The sequence below is a fragment of the Tachyglossus aculeatus genome, chromosome X1 (assembly GCF_015852505.1).
Source record: "Tachyglossus aculeatus isolate mTacAcu1 chromosome X1, mTacAcu1.pri, whole genome shotgun sequence".
Classification (NCBI taxonomy): domain Eukaryota; kingdom Metazoa; phylum Chordata; class Mammalia; order Monotremata; family Tachyglossidae; genus Tachyglossus; species Tachyglossus aculeatus.
This window is the reverse complement of record NC_052101.1, coordinates 79245026-79265974: the sequence shown is the minus strand read 5'-3', so window position 1 is coordinate 79265974 and position 20949 is coordinate 79245026. Positions and strand designations below refer to the sequence as shown.

General features: G+C 42.3%; 1 protein-coding gene across 5 annotated transcripts in view; it reads right to left on the bottom strand.

Annotated features, from left to right (window-relative positions):
• Nucleotides 1-20949, bottom strand: part of DCP1A (decapping mRNA 1A) — a 125762-nt gene that overhangs the window by 95418 nt on the left and 9395 nt on the right. For all 5 annotated transcript variants that reach the window (XM_038772850.1, XM_038772851.1, XM_038772852.1 and 2 more), the window contains exon 3: nt 6099-6229. In XM_038772850.1, coding sequence (XP_038628778.1) covers nt 6099-6206 — 108 coding nt within the window. In that variant the 5' untranslated portion in view covers nt 6207-6229. The remainder of the gene's footprint in view (nt 1-6098; nt 6230-20949) is intronic.

Here is a 20949-nt window from a genome sequence, read left to right as displayed (position 1 = left end):
GGGGTAGGTACAAGATAATCAGGTTGGACACAGTCCCTATCCCACATAGGTCTCAAGGTCTTAATCCCCATTTTATAGATGAGATAACTGGGAAAAGGAGAAGTTAATGTGACTTGCCCAAGGTTACACAGTAGACAAGCCTTTCTGTCACCCTCAAATTAGTGTATGATAGGAGAAGAAATCTTAACTCAACTTTTGAATTTTTATCAGCCCTCTTGTCCATGTCTGTTATAAAAAAAGAGTGGATCGATGCCCTGCAGAAGCAGAAGGACGAATAGATCTGTATTAATTAATGGCATTAAACTTTACTCTGTGCTAGGCACTGTGGAAGATACAAAATGATCAAAATTAGACACCATGCCTGTCCCACACTGGCTCACACTCTAAGGGGGAGGGAGAACAGGTACTTTATTCCCATTTTACAGAAGAAGAAATTAAGGCACAGCAAAGTTAAGTGACTTGTCCAAGATCACACAGCAGGAAAGTGGCACAGGTGGGACTAGCACTCAGGCCTTCTCAGTCCCAGTCATGTGTTCTTTTCACTAGGCCCTGGATCAAGCTGACTTTTGAATGGTTTGAAATCCATGCATTTAATCATTCACTCATTCATTCAGTCATATTTATTGAGTGCTTACTGTGTGCAGAGCACTGTACTGATCACTTAGGAAAGTACAATACAACAATAAATAGACACATTCCCAGCCCAAAACGAGCTTAAATGTTAGTGAAAGGAAGTTCTGATAAAGATAGCAACTGTAATTATTTGATTCTATGTGGCACCCAAAGAGCTGTGACCAAGGGTCACAAGGAACTGAGATATTTTGTTTTATTTTTAATGACATTTCTTAAGCACTTACCAGGTACCAGGCACTGTATTAAGCACTGGGTAAATACAAGCTAATCAGGTTGGACACTGTCCATGTCCTACATGGGGCTCACAGTGTTAATCCCCATTTTAGAGATGAGATAACTAATAATAATGATAATGATAATAATCACAGTATTTGTTAAGCACTTACTATGTTGCAGGCACTGTACTAAGCGCTGGGGTGAATAAAAGCAAATCAGGTTGGACACAGCCCCTGTCCCACGTGGGGCTCAGAGTCTCAATCCCCCTTTTACAGATGAGGTAACAGACACAGAGAAGTGAAGCGGACTTGCCCAAGGTCACACAGCAGACATGTGGCAGAGGTGGGATTAGAACCCATGACCTTCTGATTCCCAGGTCCATGCTCTATCCACTATGGCACGCTGCTTCTCTGAAGCACAGACAAATGAAATGACTTGCCCAAGGTCACATAGCCGACAAGTGGTGGAGCCAGGACTAGAACCTAGGTCCTCTGACTCCCAGGCCCATGCTCTTTCCACTAGGCCATGCTCCTTCCCAAAACAAGACAATCATTTCTGATTCCTTTTAAAAAATACAACTTGCTTTTAAAAGAACTGTTTTTCTCATTGTCAAAAAAAGAAACATCATAAATGGGTAGTGATAGCTTCCATTTTTGAGGTTCAAATAGTAAAAGTACTATAGGGGAAATTGTTTTTATTAACAGGGAATTATGTTAAAATCATTTTCCAGAAAAATACAACAATCTGCCATTTAATGCAAAAAGGTCAAAATAACATCCAATACATCCCTTGACATCACATGAAAGTTACAATGAATTCATTTTAAGACATTTCAGTCTACCCTAGAAAAAGGAAGAAACTCACAATTTGTGTGAAATGGTGTTTTCACTTTAGATTCCTTCTCATTAAAATATGACGGGCTATTGTTTGCCCTATAGCAGCCACTGACCAATCACTTCTGTGGAGAAAACCTCAAGTAGACTCTACATGTCATGACATCAATGAATGGGGTATTTCCACAAGCTCTGAACATGACTTCTGTTAAGGTCTCTTCCAAACCTGTGGTGTTTTCTGAGGCAGTCATTAAGCAACTGCTTGCTTAATTGTTCAGTGTGCAGGAAAAAAACAATCGCTTGATCTTTTACCAATATACACTCAAATTACAGGAAGAAAAACTACAAACACTTGTCATCCATGCAAGACAGATATATGCCAAGGTCTGCAAAAGTAGAAACTGGAGCTACATAGCCTGGGCCTGGATGAGACACTCTTGAAAAATGTGTCACTATACAAAAAGAATGCTGCTTTTCTATGAGGCATTGGAGTGTCAGAAACGATGCAGATTTCCAGCTTGTTAAATTCTAGTTTGCATAGCTATTATATTAGAGTGGCTTATGTCTCCTTTGTCTCTTGCTCTTCACACAGGTTCATTTTCTAAACTGAATATCACCCTCCCTTGCATTATTTAGCGGTCTGAGTAGGTATGTTGTGGATCACAAGATGAGGGCATGTGGTACAGACTGGATTTATAATAGCACAGTGGTTGGGTGTATGGAGAAAGAATATCTGAATACTGCAAGCAGTACTGATTTTTGCAAGTGCAAAATAAATTGAAGAAAAAGCTCACAATGCTCTTTTTTACAGGGAAAGAAGAAGCATTATTACTGTTTACATCTGAGTTTACAGAGGGTTTCAGGGATGGATAGTGTCTTTGTTATAGCATCAGAGTTGGACACACACATATGGTACATATGAATAATAAGAGAAAAGGAATGTGGCAATTCTTTTTTGTTTTGTGTGCTACAGAGATTTAGCCATTTTTCAATGGGTCTTTTGGGGAACTCAAAGAGGATACCTGTTAGAGCACTGAATACAATTTAGCTAAAAACTTAAAAGATCAGATCAAAGGGTTAGGAATGAGAAGAAAAAATAAATGAAAAGAATAACAACAAACAGAAAGAAATAGAAAAAAGGGGTAGACATCCCCACCGTTGGAAGGCAGAGTGGGAGAGGATGAAAAGGAGACAGGAAGGGGTAGTGTGGATCCTCGGTTTGAAGGCTATGTAGCTGATAGAGAGATTCCATCCATGCATTTGAATATATCAGTTGACAGAATTTCTTGCACACTATGTCCATGAAAATACAGTAGTGCCCTATTTCTATTCATTCATTCAATCATATTTATTGAGTGCTTGTCGAGTGCGGAGCACTGTACTAAGTGCTTGGGAAAGTACAATACGACAACAGTGACAATCCCAGCCCACAAGGAGTGTGCATAACTCAAACACCAGTGGTTAGGTGGGGAAAGGTATATCCTATTGCCAAGAGGACTTTTTATGATAATTGTTAAGTGCTTACTATGTGCTAGGCATTGTATTAAGTGCTGGGGTAGATAAAAGCTAATTAGGTTGGAACCAGTCCCTATCCCACAGGGGGCTCACAGTCTTAATCCTCATTTGACATTCATTCATTCAACAGTATTTATTGAGCACTTACTGTGTGCAAAGCACTGTACTAAGCACTTGACAGATGAGGTCACTGAGGCACAGAGAATTTAAGTGACTTACCCAAGGTCAAACAGGAGACAAGTGGCGGAGCTGGGCTTAGAACCCAGGTCATCTTTCTCCCAGGTCTGTACTTTAACCACTGAACCACACTGCTTCTCTAAGAAATGGGCTTGAGTTACTTTTTCAATAGTAAAGTGATGATTTGCACTGAGCCACCCACACTCTCTTGCCCAATGGCCCCATGCCCAGAGGTGTTAATTGAAATATGACTGGTGGGGAGAATGAAAGCAGTTGGTGGTCACAGAACAGAATATCTCTGAGACTGCAATAGCAACAGATATCACTGGGCCCTGACCCATTTCACAAGCCAATTCTGTGTAAGACACTCTGAGTGTCATAGAAAGGGTCAGGGGAGTCTTTACCACTTTCTTGCGAGTGTCAGGGAAAAATCAAAAAACAGGAAACAGACCACCCCTGAAAGAATAACAAATGTAAGAAAAAAATGTTGTAATAATAATGGTATACGTTAAGTGCTTACTATGTGTCAAACATTGTTCTAAGCGCTGGAGAAGATACAAGCTAATCGGTTGGATACAGTCCTTGTCCCTCATGGGGCTCCCCATTTAAGTTGGACAGAATACAGGTAATTGAATCCCCATTGTGCAGATGAGGAAAGTGAAGCCCTGAGAAGTGAAGTGATTTGCCCAAGGTCACACAGCAGGCAAGTGGCAGAGACAGAATTAGAACTCAAGTCCTCTGACTCCCAGGACCATGCTCTTTCCACTAGGCACCACTGCTCTTTATAGGCAGTTTTCACCTGCACAACTAAGGCAGACAAGATCTGGAAAACAGCAGGAGCATCAGAGCATGGCTTATGCAAGAAAGGGGAGTTGTTTCAGAGGGAAATGCAGCATCACCCCACAGTTAATTGTACCACTGGCAACATTTGGAAGCCCTGTTTTCAGGAGTTGCTTACTGTAAAACCACTGAAAGGATGAGTAAATACCTTTCCAATAGAGGGTGCAACCAGCACCAGACTCTATAAACCATCCTTCCTGTGGCCATGCAGTCTTGCCCAGTGCTTGTGATACCATCTCTATAGCTGACCGGTCCATTTGCTCCATGTGAAGCCACTCTTTCTTGAGGATGAGTGTGTTCATTCAATCATTTGTTCACTCAATTGTATTTATTGAGTGCTTACTGTGTGCAGAGCACAGTACTAAGCACTTAGGAGAGTACACTACAATAATAAACAGTCACATTCCCAGCCCCATGATGAGCTTGCAGTTTAGAGGGAGGGAGACAGACTTCAATACAAACAAATAAAATTACAGATATGTACATAGGTGCTGTGGGGCTGGGATGGGGGAAGAGCAAAGGGAGCATGTCAGGGTGATACAGAAGGGAGTGGGAGATGAGGAAAAGTGGGGCTTAGTCTGGGAAGGCCTCTTGGAGAAGATATGCCTTCAACAAGGCTTTGAAGGGGGCAGAGTAATTGTCTGTCAGATTTGAAGAGGGAGGGCATTCCAGGCCAGAGGCAGGATGTGGGCTAGGAGTTGGCAGCGAGACAGGTGACATCGAGGCACAATGAGAAGCTTAGCACTAGAGGAGCAAAGTGTGTGGGCTGGGTTGTAGAAGGAGAGAGGTGAGGTGAGGTAGGAGGAGGCAAGGTGATTGAGTACTTTAAACTCAATAGTGAGGAGTTTTTGTTTGATGTGGAGGTGGATGGGCAACCACTGGAGGGTTTTGAGGAGCAGGGTGACATGTTCCAAAAGTGTTTGTAGAAAAATGATCCAGTCAGCAGAGTGAAGTATGGACTGGAGTGGGGAGAGACAGGAGGCTGGGAGGTCGGCAAAGAGGCAGATACAGTAATCTAGGCGGGACAGAAGGGGTAACTGTATTAACATGGCAGCAGTTTGGACGGAGAGGAAAAGGCTGATTTTAGTGATGCTGTGAAGGTGGGACCGACAGAATTTAGTGACGGATTGAATATGACAGAGAGAAGTTAAGGATAATGCCAAGGTTATGGGCTTGTGATACAGGAAGGATGGTGATGCCATCTACAGTGATGGGAAAGTCAAGGGGAGGACAGAGTTTGGGTGGGAAGATAAGGAGCTCTGTTTTGGACTTGTTAAGTATGAGATAAATGGAAGACATCCACGTAGAGGTGTCTTGAAGGCAGGAGGAAATGCAAGACTGGAGAGAGATCAGGGCTAGAGATGTAGATCTGGGTATCATCCACATAGAGGTGTTAGTTGAAGCCATGAGAGCGAATGAGTTCTCCAAGGGAATGGGTGCAGATGGAGAATAGAAGGGGACTCAGAACTGAATCTTGAGGGACGCCTACAGTTGGGGGTTGGGAGGCAGAGGAGGAGTCCACAAAGACGTGCATTCTGGGGCAGGAAAGGAACACATCAGAAAGAGAACTGGCTTACCCTGCTTACCTCCCTCTTTTGGCCTTGCTCCAGTGTTTGTGAACTATTTTTGAATGACACGTACTATGAATACACAAGGTACTGGCAATTACAAGTTCAGAAGTAGTAGTGCTGGTTGTAGTGAGAAAGGAATTGTCAATTAAAATATTTGGAATTGGCTAGTCACACTCCTCCATGGGAGCCAGGAAACATGAGAGTAGGGATTCACACTTTTTCAGAAGACCCCTTTCCCAGAGCTAAGCCAGTGTGGAAGGATATGAAAGTGGATCCAAAAAACAAACATCAAGAGAGAGGTGGCATGGCTTACCCTCCTTCTTGACTTCTTGCGAATTGATCGTGCGTTGTCAGTTTTCACTGGCGTCATAGGAGGCTTATCCTGCAGAAATCCAGCAGATTCCGGGAAAGCTTCTGCCATTTTCTTTTCTTCTTCGGCACCCTCTACCACGTATAAAAATGAGTTATATTAGTCTCCCTGGTATTGCACACTTGAAAAATAATTTATTATTCAAAGGTAATTTAGCCCCTTTTATGACTCCCTTTTGCCCTATTCAGTTCAGACTCCTAAATAAAGGTCAAAGTCACATCTAGTTAGTGAGCCTGGCAGCTCCCAATACTTATTTCGTTGAAACAGCTAGCTCTCCTGCTATTGGGCTCAGTGAAGCTATCCTATTTGGAATTCTGTTTGCTCTCAGTGTATTTCTATTAAGATATTTATGGAAAAACACTTCGATGTGTTTCAACAGAACATGCACGATCAGGTTCATTACCTTCGAAAGACTGATTCTTTCTATTTGCTTAGATGTGGTGTGGAGTCAACTTGCCTTCTATCTTTTGGCTTTCACTTCTTTTCCCTCTAAGACTTTAGAAGCACACCTATAAGTTGAGTGGCAATCTCTCCACTAAGTTGTAAGCTCCCTGAGGGCAGGGATTTGTCTATCAACTCTATCGTGTTAGTATAATACTCTGCACAAAGTGCTCATTAAATACCACTGATTGATTTATCAAAGTTCTCATTATTCAATATCTTTACCTTACCATGCCTTCCTTTCATCATCACCAGTAACAGGGCACTGATTATCCTTTCACATTTTCACTTATTGAGCATACATGCTGTGTACGTATGATAAAGGCCTGTCTAGGCCATCCTCTTCCCACACCAAACTGAGCTTGTCATTTATTAGTATTTCAACATTCAAAGGTTCCTGAGTCTCCTCTGACATCTCATTCTTTCCCTTTTTTCTGCCTCACATCAGCCTATGTTTGGTGCTTGCTGTGATTTGTAATTTTGTGGACTTCAAGGTCAAAGTTACAGTGTTGACTTTTGAACACCCAAGAGAAAATCTGCTGAGATAGTACATTTTATCTCTATTCAGGCTGCAATTGCACATGCTCATGGCAAGCAAATTTACATACATACTTGCATGCATGCACACGTGCGCACACATACATAGACACTTTGTCTCTTTTTCTTGCTTTACAAGTTTATTTCTTTCTTGATTTGGGCTTTTGTGTGTTTGTAGGAGGAGATTCCACTCCATATGTAATATAACTGGGCCCCAGATATGAATTTCCTTTCTTGAGAGAACTTTTGACATAGGACAGACAACCCAATGCCTGCAACTCGTGATTCTGAACCTAATGCCAAGGTGACTGAGTCTTCTGCACTCTCTAATCCCTTCCCTAGGCACCATCACCCATACTGTAGCTCTGCCAGAGGCAAAGAAGGCTTAAGCTGATATTTTCTGAACTATCATATTTGAAGATTTGTTCAGCTGACTTAAATATAACTCCCTTTCCTGGCCCTCACTCTTGCTGAGCGGTGAGTAAACAAGTGGACAGGGCGAGTTTTGCATCACTTCTTTTCCTGAATGTATTTTCCAAATAGAAACTCTCCTACCAGCTGGGCAGTGATAAACCAAACGAGCAAATCTAGCAAAGAGATAAAAAGCTTAATCTCTTAGACAGAACTACTGGAAGCACTCCTGTTGACATAACCAGAACTGAGTTCCTCATTGTTCATCCATTCATTAAGTTTATGTCAGTGTGCCATCTGTCATATTAGCAAAATGAAATGCTAAGCCATCACTTCTCCAAAGTGTCAGCATTTCGCACCATCAGGGAGGCTGGAGGCCTGAAAAGGTGGCATGGTGCATTAGGTGTGTTTCTTCACTAGATATAAGTCTCTTTTCCCAAAGACACAAAAAGGAAAGGGGAATTTCTAGTTGAACTTTCTGGGTTTTCATAGCCAGGTTGCTAGTGGAAGGTGCCTCTGGACCAACTGCAAATTTTTAAAAAGCAATAAATCCATGAATATTAATGTTACATGAGAAGCAATACACATCTCTTTATGGAACATGACACTTTTCATAAAAATTCACTACAGATACTGCACTGAATTTGTTTTCGTAGAGCTTTTAATAAAACTGCCATTTAAGTTTTTAGAAATTACTTATGGTTTTAATATAACCGTGGTTTGTGAAACTCAAAGCAAATAGTTTCAAAGGAAACATTCAAGATGTGATATGATCTTGAATCACCTGACCCTGGTGAATCATGGACTGGGGAATTTTATGGGGTAGAACTTTGGGTGGGATGCCTTATGTTTCTTCAAAAAATCCTTTCCTTAGCCAAGCCTAGTGTTGTGCTTGGGGGTTCCCAATAATAGAGGATGAGGTTAATTTTGTAAAGATCAAACAATAAGGAGGCGAGAGAAAATAGCGCCAGGTGCTGCAAATATTAAACATTACAAGGGGAACTTTTTTATGCGCACAATGCATCTGGGACTTAACCCAGGCCCACAGTACTTATGTAAATCAATCAATCTCACTTATTGAGCTTTTTCTGTGTGCACAGCACTGTACTAAGCACTTGGGAGAGTATGATATCATGGAGTACAATATAACACAGTCTAGCGGGGGAGACAAACATTAATATAACTAAACTATCGATATGTACATTAATGCTGTAAATAAAGGGAACAAATCAAAGTGATGCAGAAGGGAGTGGGAAAAGAGGAAATGAGGGCTTAGGGAAGGCCCCTTGGAGATGTGCCTTCAATAAGGCTTTGAAGAGGGAGAGAGTAATTGTCAGATATGAAGAGGAAGGGCATTCAAGGCCAGAGGCAGGATGTGGGTGAGAGGTTAGCAACAAGACAGACAAGATTGAGGTGTAGTGAGTAGGTTGGCATTAGAGGAGCAAAGTGTGCGGCCCGGTTGTAATAGGAGAGCAGCAAGATAAGGTAGGATGGGGCAAGGTGATTGAGTGCTTTAAAGCCAATGGAGAGGAGTTTCTGTTTGAGATGGAGGTAGATAGGCAACCACTAGAGGTTCATTCCCCCCAACTCTCCCTGGCCAACCTGTTGCATAACCAACAGGAGGCTGGCCATAAAGATAAAGCCAGCTATAGTTAAAATTTTAGTTAGCAGCAGCCTGTTTGAATCAGGTCATTAGATGTGGGTGTTATGCTCACTGGAATCTCCCCACTGTGCTGGGGATCATTAAGCTTTGGGATACTCAGTGTCCTCTGCATGTTCCCATGATTAATTAGTACAAAGAGAGCAATGGTTCCACTGAATTCACGTGCCATTTAGGAACACAGTGAAGAAAATTAAATCCAAAGGGCCAGACCTGAGGCCTGACACAGATCCTAGGGTATACAGCCTAGGGCACAATGGCACCCATGGCACGTTTTAGGAGATATTTGGATTTTCTATTTCCATCCTTTGCAATGATGTTGAGATATATGATTTAGCCAACAATGACAAGTAATGCAAATGTAGTCTGTGTCTCAGGAACTTAGGAATAAACTCTACAGGAAAAAGCAGATGTGATGTACCTGTTTACCTTTGTTCTTGGGTAAAATATATGCCACCCTGATTTAACAATGGCTTGAAATGGATTGAAATCAAATATGCCAAAACAATATTGAAGTTTCTTAAAAATATGGAAAACACATATTTCCCTTTAATAACATGGTGTTAGATAGACAAAGACACTGATTTTGTAGGAGCAACTTCTAAATGAATTACGGCACAGAAATCCTTTTGGGGATTCTAAAAGAGGTTCGATGCTACACTTATCTGTAACAAAGAATATGATAGAACATATGGACCTAATAATAATAATAGTGGTATTTGCTAAGCGCTTACTATGTGCCAAGCACTGTACTAAGTGCTAGGGTACATACAAGAAAATCAGGTCCCACATGGGGGTCAAAGTCGGAGGAGGAAGAACAGGTATTAAATCCCCACTTTGTAGATGAAGGAACTGAGGCACAGAGAACTTAAGTGACTTGCCTAAGATCACACAGTAGGTACAGGGTGGAGTCAGAATTAGAATCCAGGTCCTCTGACTCCCAGGCCCTTGCCCTTTCCACTAGGCCACGTTGCTTCCCCTAGCCAAAAAGGCACACAACGTCTGCCATTTCCCAGGATGCAGAATTTAAAATATAAAAATTTATATTATTTATTGATTTAAAATATAATATTAACACCATATATCCCACTCACCTATTTATATATATATATATATATATATATATATATATATATATACACACACAAATACACCCAGATTCAGGCACCTTATATGGGGAATCTGTCTAGAAGTCCTCCCTGACAGAAAATGTGACTATTGGTTCCTCTTCCTCTCCTAGAGAACAAAAATCAAAAACGTAAACTACTGTACACAACATTAAGCTCAATCTTACATACATCTAACCCCAACACACTTAGAATCTGCAGGAACCCATCTAGTTATTGCTAGCACTTACTGCCTATTTGGCAGAAAGTAGTTAAAAAAGAGGATAAAATGTAGCTTCAAAATTCACTACATTCATCATCTCTAGTGCTTTAGATTATAGCTTCCTGCCAGGAGTTAGGGAGTGATTGAGTGGAGTGTACTAAGTATAAAGACACATTTTATGGGTTGAGTGGGTAATAATAAAATTATTTTACATACATTCATCGCTTTTCACTCAAACTTCCTGCCTCCCCCAGAGGACAACAGAAATGCATTTACCTGAGGAGGAATATGGAAAGGGGAAAAGACAAGAATGCATCACATGGTACGCTGGAGGGGAAGGTAAATACCAGGGACAACTTGTACCTTCCCCGTTCCCAGAGGAAATTTTAAAGTGCTCTCAGAACCTTCCTGTTCACGGCCTTCGTGATGATATGTAGGTCACCTTGCCACAACAGGTGACATTTTCACTTGCTTTTTTGAGGTTGGATGCCCAGGGCAGTCTCAGAATTCTAGTGTTTTTGTGTATTAACAGTCAGGGTAGGGGCTTTCTTCAGGGGATTCACACCAGTGCACCCCAAGACTACACCAAGCATTTGCTGCTATCATCCCATGACTCTTTGGTTTGATAGCACACAAAAGCACAGAAAGAATCTGGGGTTCACCTAGCTATTCCTGTGCTATAAGAGCTGGCTCACAAGGTTTGGAGGACTTCCCCCTGTGACAGCAAGTCTCTGATATTACAGATTACACATATGGATTATACACAGATAACCAAAATTGAGTTATGGTTTGCAACAGTAGTCTTGCAACAGAATTACAAGCTAGGCCCAAAAAGAATTGCCTTTCCCTGATTTGGAACACATTTTTAATTTAAACTCCAGGTGTGGTCACCTCCACATTAAATTCACTGCTACATTTCTTTTAGTTCTTCCTTGGGGTACGATCTAGGTGTATCAAAAAACTTGCTCAGCCCTACCAAAATCATTCTTTCATTTTTGAAATGAAAATGACCAGTTGTTAGACTGCTATTTTAACTGCTATTCCCATCCTAATCCTCCTCGACCTCTCAGCTGCCATTGAAACTGTGGACCACTCCCTTCTCCTGGAAACATTATCCGGCCTTGGCTTCACTGACACTGTCCTCCCCTGGTTCTCCTCCTATCTCTCTGGCCACTCCCACTCAGTCTCTTTTGCAGACTCCTCCTCTGTTTCTGACTCCCTAACTGTAGGAGTCTCTCAAGGCTCATTTCTGGGTCTCCTTTACACCCACTCCCTTGGAGAACTCGTTCACTCCCAGGGTTTCAACTACCATCTCTATTCTTATGATTCCCAAATCTACATCTCCAGCTCTGATCTCTCTCCTTCTCTGCAGTCTCACATTTCCTCCTGCCTTCAGGTCACTTTGTACTTGGATGTGCCACTGACACCTCAAACTGATGTCCAAACAGAATGCCACATCTTCCCACCCAAACCCTGTTCTCCCCCTGACTTTCCCATCACTGTAGACAGCGCCACCATTCTTCCTGTCTCACAAGCCTGTAACCTTAGCATTATGCTCAACTCATCTCATTCAACCCACATATTCAATCTGTCACTAAATCCTGTCAGCTCAAATGTCACAACATTGCTAAAATCTGCCATTTCCTCTCTATCCAAACTGTTATCACATCAATCCAAGCACTTATCCTATCCCACCTTGACTACTGCATCAGCCTCCTTGCTGATCTTCATTCCTTCTGTCTCTTGCCACTTCACTCTACTGCCCTGATCATTTTTCTACCATGCTGTACAGTCCATGTTTCCCCACTCCTCAAGAACATCCAGTGGTTGCCTATACGCCTAAGCATTAAACAAAAACTCCTTACCATTGGCTTTAAAGCACTCAATCTCCTTGCCCCCTCCTACCTTACCTCTCTGATTTCCTACTATAACCCAGCCCGCACACTTCGCTCATCTAATGCCAACCTACTCACCGTACCTCAATCTCATCTACCTCACCACCAACCCCTCACCTATGTCGTGCCTCTGGCCTGCAACTCCCTCCCCCCTCACATTTGACAGACAATCCCTCTCCCTACCTTTAAAGCTTTATTAAAAGCACACCTCTTCCAGGAGGCTTTCTCGACTAAGTCTTCATTTCCCTTTGTCCCCACTCCTTTCTGCGTCATCCTTGCACTTGGATTTGCACAGTTTATTCGCCTCACCTTCAACCCCATAGCACTTATGTACATCTCATTAATTTATTTATAGAAATGTCTGTCTCCCTCTCTAGACTGTAGGTTTGTTGTGGTCAGGGAATGAGCCTCCCAACTCTGTTCTATTGCCCTCTTCCAAGCATAGTAGCATAGTCTAGTGGAAAGAGCACAGGCTGGGGAGTCAGAGGACCTGGGTTTTAATCCCACCTCTGCCATTTGACTGCTGTGTGATCTTGGGCAAGTCACTTAATTCCTCAATTCCTTAATCTGGAAAATGGGAATTAAGACTATGAGCCAGACACGGACTGTGTTCGACTTGATTAGCTTGTATCTGCCCCAGCGCTTAGTATAATGCCTGGCACATAGTAAGTGCTTAACAAATACCATTAAAAAATAATGAAAAAAGAGGGAGAAAGAAATAAAGAGGGGGAAGAAGAGGTAAGAAAGAGGAAAAGGGATGAGATGGAGCGGGAGGAAGAAAAAATTACTTATCGGTTCTACTTGACCCTGAAATGTTCATATGTGAATTGAACCATCATCATCATCGCCAACATCAATGGTATTTATTAAGTTCTTACTGTGTGCAGAGCACTGTACTAAGCAGTTGGGAGAGTATAATACAAAAGAGTTGGTAGACATGTTCCCTGCCCACAATGAGCTTTTCAAAAAAACTATACTCCAAGGATTCTAGGTCTCTTTCTCTCACTGTGTCTCTACCAAGTAAACAGCACATCTCACCTCTGGAGAAGGACATGTGCTGTCTGTCCCCTGAAATTAACTCTCACGTTTGCCCTTCATTCTTGTATTGCAGAAGGCTCAAAATTGTCAAAGAGATTTGTTTATTTCTAGTCACTCTGATTCTCAAACTCATTCCTCTTTATGAAGGACTGGGAAATGCTTTCAGAAGTTTTTTTTTTTAAGTATGGGGTGGTGAGTTTCTGATTGTGCTCTAGGCAGTGGGCTCTCAGGTCCATTTTGATGGAGAAGAGAAATGAAAATGTCTTGTTAATGGACTGGCTCGCACAACTTGTTAGAATTTTCTTCTCCATTATTAAAGAAAAATATATTCAAATTATATAGTGAATCAGTCTTTATTTTCTCCATGACTAAGCACTGCATTTTTTCTACAGATTACAAATCATTGTCCTGAAAAACTAGTTTCAGATGAGATGTTTTCTAATGAGACAGTAACTTGGCTTTTACTATGCATTGTTTCTATGCACTTTAAACAACAATGATACGTGAAACAAAGAAAATAAGTGTGAAATGAAATTTCTTATAGCTTCTCTTTTTTCCCCTATATGTACACACCTTTCCAGTATGCTCTAGATGGGGACAGTAAACTAGACGAGGAGTCAAAAGTCTTTGGTTTTACTGTGTTTTGAAATTTTACTGTGTGACCTCGGGTTAGTCACATAAATCTCTGTGCCTTGGTTTCTTCATCTGTAAAATGGATAAAGCACAACTACTCCCTATCACTTTCAGAAGGCCCTCATGAAACTGAATCAGCACGGCTTAGTAGAAAGAGAGGACACGGGTTCTAATCCCAGATCCGCCACTTGTCTGCTGTGTGACCTTGGGCAAACCATTTAACTTCTCTGTGCCTCAGTTCCCTCATCTATAAAATGGGGATTAAGACTGTGAGTCCCACGTGGGACAAACTGATTACCTTGTATCTACCTCAGTGCTTGGAACAGTGCTTGGCACATAGCAAGCGCTTAACAAATACCATAATTACTATTACTACTACTACCTGTAGATAACATTGAGCACCTGAGAGGTTAATGTTGTGGGAATAACAAAATAATATATAAGTATACAATAATATTTCAAATTTCAGTCACACCATCAGAGGTGTCTTCAAAAATGAACATATATATATATATATCATCATGGCCTAGTGGATAGAGCATGGGCCTGGGAGTCTGAAGGACCAGGGTTCTAATCCCAGTTCTGCCACTTGTCTGCTGTGTGACCTTGGTCAAGTCACTTAACTTCTTTGTGCCTCAGTTAACTCATCTGTAAAATGGGGATTAAGACTGTGAGCCCCATGTGGGACAGCGACTGTGTCCAACCTGATTAACTTGTACCTACCCCAGCACTTAGTACAATGCTTGGCACATAGCAGATGCTTAACAAATACCGTTGTGTATTAAATATATATATGTATATATATATATGTATGTAGAGAGAGAGTGAGAGAATATTTCAAATAAATGATCTCATTCCACACTCTAGTAGTCATGCTTAATGACTTCATACTTCATTTGTGCACCAGCCATTCATAAAATAAGACTCTCATAATTGCCCACGTTAATATCAATCAATCAATTGTATTTATTGAGAGCTTACTGTGTGCAGAGCACTGTACTAAGCGCGTGGGAAGTACAAGTTGGCAATATATAGAGACAGCCCCTACCCAACAGTGGGCTCACAGTCTAAAAGGGGAGACAGAGAACAAAACAAAACATACTAACAAAATAAAATAAATAGAATAGATATGTACAAGTAAAATAAATAAATAGAGTAATAAATATGTACAAACATATATACATATATACAGGTGCTGTGGGGAAGGGAAGGAGGTAAGATGGGGGGGATGGAGAGGGGGACGAGGGGGAGAGGAAGGAAGGGGCTCAGTCTGGGAACGCCTCCTGGAGGAGGTGAGCTCTCAGTAGGGCCTTGAAGGGAGGAAGAGAGCTAGTTTGGCGGATGGGCAGAGGGAGGGCATTCCAGGCCAGGGGGATGACGTGGGCCGGGGGTCGATGGCGGGACAGGCGAGAACGAGGTACGGTGAGGAGATTAGCGGCAGAGGAGCAGAGGGTGCTGGGTGGGCTGTAGAAGGAGAGTAGGGAGGTGAGGTAGGAGGGGGCGAGGTGATGGAGAGCCTTGAAGCCCAGGGTGAGGAGTTTCTGCCTGATGCGCAGATTGATTGGTAGCCACTGGAGATTTTTGAGAAGGGGAGTAACATGCCCAGAGCGTTTCTGGACAAAGACAATCCGGGCAGCAGCATGAAGTACGGATTGAAATGGGAAGAGACACGAGGATGGGAGATCAGAGAGAAGGCTGATGCAGTAGTCCAGACGGGATAGGATGAGAGCTTGAACGAGCAGGGTAGCGGTATGGATGGAGAGGAAAGGGCGGATCATGGCAATGTTGCAGAGCTGAGACCGGCAGGTTTTGTGACGGCTTGGATGTGAAGGGTGAATGAGAGAGCGGAGTCGAGGATGACATCAAGGTTGCGGGCTTGTGAGATGGGAAGGATGGTAGTGCCGTCAACAGTGATGGGAAAGTCAGGGAGAGGGCAGGGTTTGGGAGGGAAGAAGTGATCTGATTTTCTAATCTAGCCTGGGTATTCCCTCATCACCTCACAGTTTGGCAACCTAACCTGTTAGTCAGTCATAGTATTTCTTAAGTCTTTACTATGTGCCAAGCACTGGGGTAGATGCAAGATAATCAGATCTAACAGTCCCTGCCCATATGGAGCTCACAAACTAGGAAATAGGAAGGGAAGGGAATTTTATCCCCATTTCACAGATAAAGAAACTGAGGCTCAGAGAGGTCAAGTGACTTCCCAAGGTCACCCAACAAGCCAGTAGCAGAGCATGAGTGCTCAGGGTCCCACTTACTATACCAAGGGAAGAGGCCTAGTGGGCAAAGAGTCATGTGTCTTTGGGGAATCAGAAGATAAGGGAGCATTTTAGGAAGAAAAGAAGCAGCATGCCCTAGTGAATAGAGCATGGGCCTGGGAGTCAGAGGGACCTGGGTTCTAATCCCAGCTCTGCCACTTGTCTGCTGTGTGACTTTGGACAAGTCATTTAACTTCTTTGTGCCTCAGTTATCTCATCTGTAAAATGGGGATAAGACTCGTGCATCCCATGTGGGACATGGACTATGTCTAAACCAATTAGCTTGTATCTACCCCAGAGCTTAGTACAGTGCCTGACACATATTAAGTGCTTAACAAATATCAATAAAAAAGGAACTTCTGAGAGTCTGAAAGCTTTTTGTGTCAGAAGTGGGGCCCCTTTAGACATTTCTGCTGGACCTCTTCCACATGATAGCCACCCATCATTTGACAATTAGCAACACTCCAGCCCCCTTTGCAGTCAGAATGAAAATCCTGCTTGCAGTGGCTACCTTAGGGAAACTGAAACACTACACATGTCTGTGTAGTCTAATGCGCAGAAGCGCTCCCCTGCCTATCTTGTGATTTGTAACCTTTGGGATGATACTGCTCCATATTTTTCTCTCCTACTTGAGTTATTCATCCATCCACCATCTTTGAACTTCTTCTTGACAAGTTATCCATTTCCCCGTCGTTGGGGCTCCTTCGGGGAGCTCCCTTTACAGCACATTGGGTTCATGCCTGGCTGAATAAATAGGCCAAGGGAAGTGTTTGCCAGAAACTGTGAAAAATACACTCCACTGGTATGCACTGTAGCACTGTGGCCCAATGAAAAGGGCAAGGGCCTGGGAGTCAGAGGACCTGGGCTTTAATCCTGGATCAGCTGCTTACGTGCTGTGTGACTTTGGGTATGTCATTTACCTTCTCTGTGCCTCAGTTTCCTCAACTGAAAAATGGGGACTCGATAACTGATTTCCTTCCTACTTAGACTGTGAGCCTATGTGGCACAGGGATAGTATCTGGCCTGCATCTGTTTCCAATTAGTTTTCACTCACAGGTTGTGAGCACAAGTAACCAGTCCTATATCTACCCCAGTGCTTAGAACAGTGTTTGACACATAATAAGCACATAATGAATACTATTAATATTTTTCTACCATCATAGGAAAGGCAGTCACCCCATGCTGAGACTTTTCATGAGTTGACAGAAATTGGAGACATTTTTTTTTGAGATTTCCCAAGAGAAATCGATCATACTGTATAGCTTCAATAGGAAAAAAAGCTTTCCATCTTCTATATTGTAGACATGTGAATATTTTTCTGTGGCCTATCCAATACAAACGTGGATGACTTACATAGGGTGGTGCCATGAAATGATAATAGCTCAATAAATCTTTTTATTGCTGATGGTGATAATACTACATTTAATTTTACCTCATTGTCGAGGCTTCACAGGCTGACCCAAATTGAGCTTCCTTTACGTTCTTAATAGCACCTCTCCACCTCCTGACATTTCCATAGCCTCACTTTCGGTGTTTTTCTCTTTCTCTACACATTTTCTCAGTCCACAGATTACTGCATGATTTCATGGATATGTGTGAAACAGGGAAGCTCCTCCATTCTCAGTGAGCATTTTAAAACTCACTTGCAGAAGATATCTGATGAGAATTTCAGAGCTACAAAATCAGCCAAAACTCTGGAATTAATTCCTGCTACCCCTGTTCTGAATCTGTTTCCAATTAGTTGTAACTCACAATAACCAGTTCTATAAGTCTCCCAATGACTGATAGGATTATCCTTTTTTTAAAAAAAATGGTATTTGTTAACCACTTATTATGTGTTAGGCACTGTACTAAGTGCTGGGGTAAATACAAGATAATCAGGTTGGACAGAGTCCACGTCCCACATGAGGATCACAGTTTTAATCCCTATTTTACAGATGAGGTAACTGAGACAGAGAAATTCAGTGACTTGCCCAAGACCACACAGCAGACAAGTGGTGGATCTGGGATTAGAACCAGGAAAGTACTATTTCCACTAGGCCACGCTGCTTTTTAGCCATTCCTTTGGCCAAATGCATATATTAAACTTTGAACTGATGGGATTTGTTGGTTATGGACATTCTGCAGCTAATTCAGAAATCAGTTAGCTTCCTATCTACTTGATGGTTCATTTTATATTATATCATATCATTGGGACACAGTGACGAACTCTCTGAAAGACAGTTCATGTCCAAATACAAATTAATACCTATGGTAATCTCTCTGTACCTCAATCTCATTTATCTTGCCGCCGACCCCTCACCCACATCCTTCCTCCAGCCTGGAACACCCTTCCCCCCTCAAATCCGACAATTACTTTTCCCCCCCTTCAAAGATTTATTGAAAGCACATCTCCTCCAAGAGGCCTTCTCTGACTAAGCCCCCCTTTCCTCTTCTCCCACTCCCTTCCGCATTGCCTTGACTTGCTCCCTTTGTTTACCTCCCCTCCGAGCCCCAGAGCACATATGTACATATCTGTAATTTCTTTATGTATATTAATGTAGGTCTCGCCCCTAGGCTGTAAGCTTGTTGTGGGCAGGGAATGTGTCTGTTTATTGTTGTAGTGTACTTTCCCAAGAGCTTAGTACAGTGCTCTGCACACAGTGGGTGCTCAATAAATACTATTGAATAAATGAATGGATGACTGGTGAGTAAGCATCCTCTAGGACCTTGGGGAGACAACCCTATAAGATTACATTTACCTTTTTCGCAGAAAAGGCTAACACTCTATTACTTTGGCATCTCAGCTCCCAAGGGCAGAGCTGAGGCAGGGGGAAGAGAGAGACACAATGAGGAAAAGAATAAGGAGATGGGAAGAGAAAGAGAAAATACAGAGAATGAGATAAGCAGAGACTGTGGAAAATTTTAAAACAGAGCCCCACTTCCCACCCAAACCCTGTCCTCCTCCATTTTTACATACTGTAGACAGCACTACCATCCTCCCTGTCTCAGAAGCCCGTAATCTTGGCATTATCCTAGACTCATCTCTCTCATTCAATCCACATATTCATTCTATCAGCAAATCCTGTTGGTTCTACCTTCACAACTTCGCAAAAATCTGTCCTTTCCTCTCCACCCTAACTGCTATTATGCTTATTCAAATACTTATCATATCCCATCTTGGCTACTTCACCTGCCTCCTCACTGACCTTCCTGCCTCCTGTCTCCCCCAACTTCAGTATTTACTTCACTCTGCTGCTTAGATCATTTTTCTTAAAAACCATTTAGTCCTTATCTCCCCACTCAAGACTGTTAGCTCCTTGTGGGCATTGAAAATGTCCATCAACCCTGTTGTATTCTTCCAATCGCTCAGTAAATACCAATAATTGACTGACTGATTGGTTGACCCTACAGTGGTTGCCCAGTCCACCTCCGCATTAAACAGTAACTCCTTCCCATCAGCTTTGACACTCAATCAGTTCTCCCCCTCCTATGTTACCTCCCTAATCTCCTACTACAACCCAACAGCACTCTAATGCCAACCTACTCTCTGTACCTCAATCTCTTCTATCTCAATACTACCAACCCTTTGCCCATGGCCTCCTGCTGGTCTGGAACTTTACCCCTCCCATATATGACACACCAGCATTCTCCCCACCTTCAAAGCTTTATTAAAGTCATGTCTCTTTCAAGAGACTTTCCCTGACTAAGCCTTCTTTTCCTTTACTTGTTCTGTCTTCTATGTCGTCTACGTGGCTCTGAACCCTTTAAGCACTTGATATTCATCCTACCATCAGCCCCACAGCACTTAGGTACATATCCATAACTTATTTATTCATATTAAGGTCTGTCTCCCACTCTAGACCCTAAGATCCTTGTGGTCAGGGAACGTGTTGTTGTTAATGGTATTTGTGTCCAAGAACCAGAGAAGATACAAGGTAATCAGGTTGGACACAGTCCTAATCCTCACTTTACAGAGGAGGGACCCGAAGGACAGAGAAGTGAAGTAACTTACCCAAGTTCATACAGCAGACCAGTGGTGGAAAGGGAATTAGAACCCAGCTCCCTCTGACTTCCAGACCCGTGATCTATCCACTAAGCAACACTGCTTCTCAAAGACATGTGTTCCAGTTGCTTTTGCAATGGTGATGGTTTGCACTGAACCATCCGCTCTGTGTCTACCAACTCTGTGGAATTGTACTCACGAAAGCGCTTATAACAGTGCCCTGCACACAGTATGTGCTCAATAAATACCATTGATTGATTTTAAGATTATTCTTGAAAGCTAAACAATTGGACAGAATATTTCATAAATCAAGATTCAGCAAATGGAAATTTCACAAATGTATTACAGAATTTATGTTAATCACCTTGCTAGCACATCTAAAATGTGCAAATTCTACAAATGGAGAAATATTTTTGACAGCCTGGGCAACTGAATTGACAGCTATTGATTATTGTTATTATAGTATTCATTAAGCATATATTTCTGTGCTAAGCACTAGGATGCAGATAATCAGATCAGTCATAGTCCCTTCCCTGTTCCTTACAGTGCTCACAATCTAGAAAGTAGGTCAGCAGGAATTTTATTCCCATTTTACAGATGAGAAAAC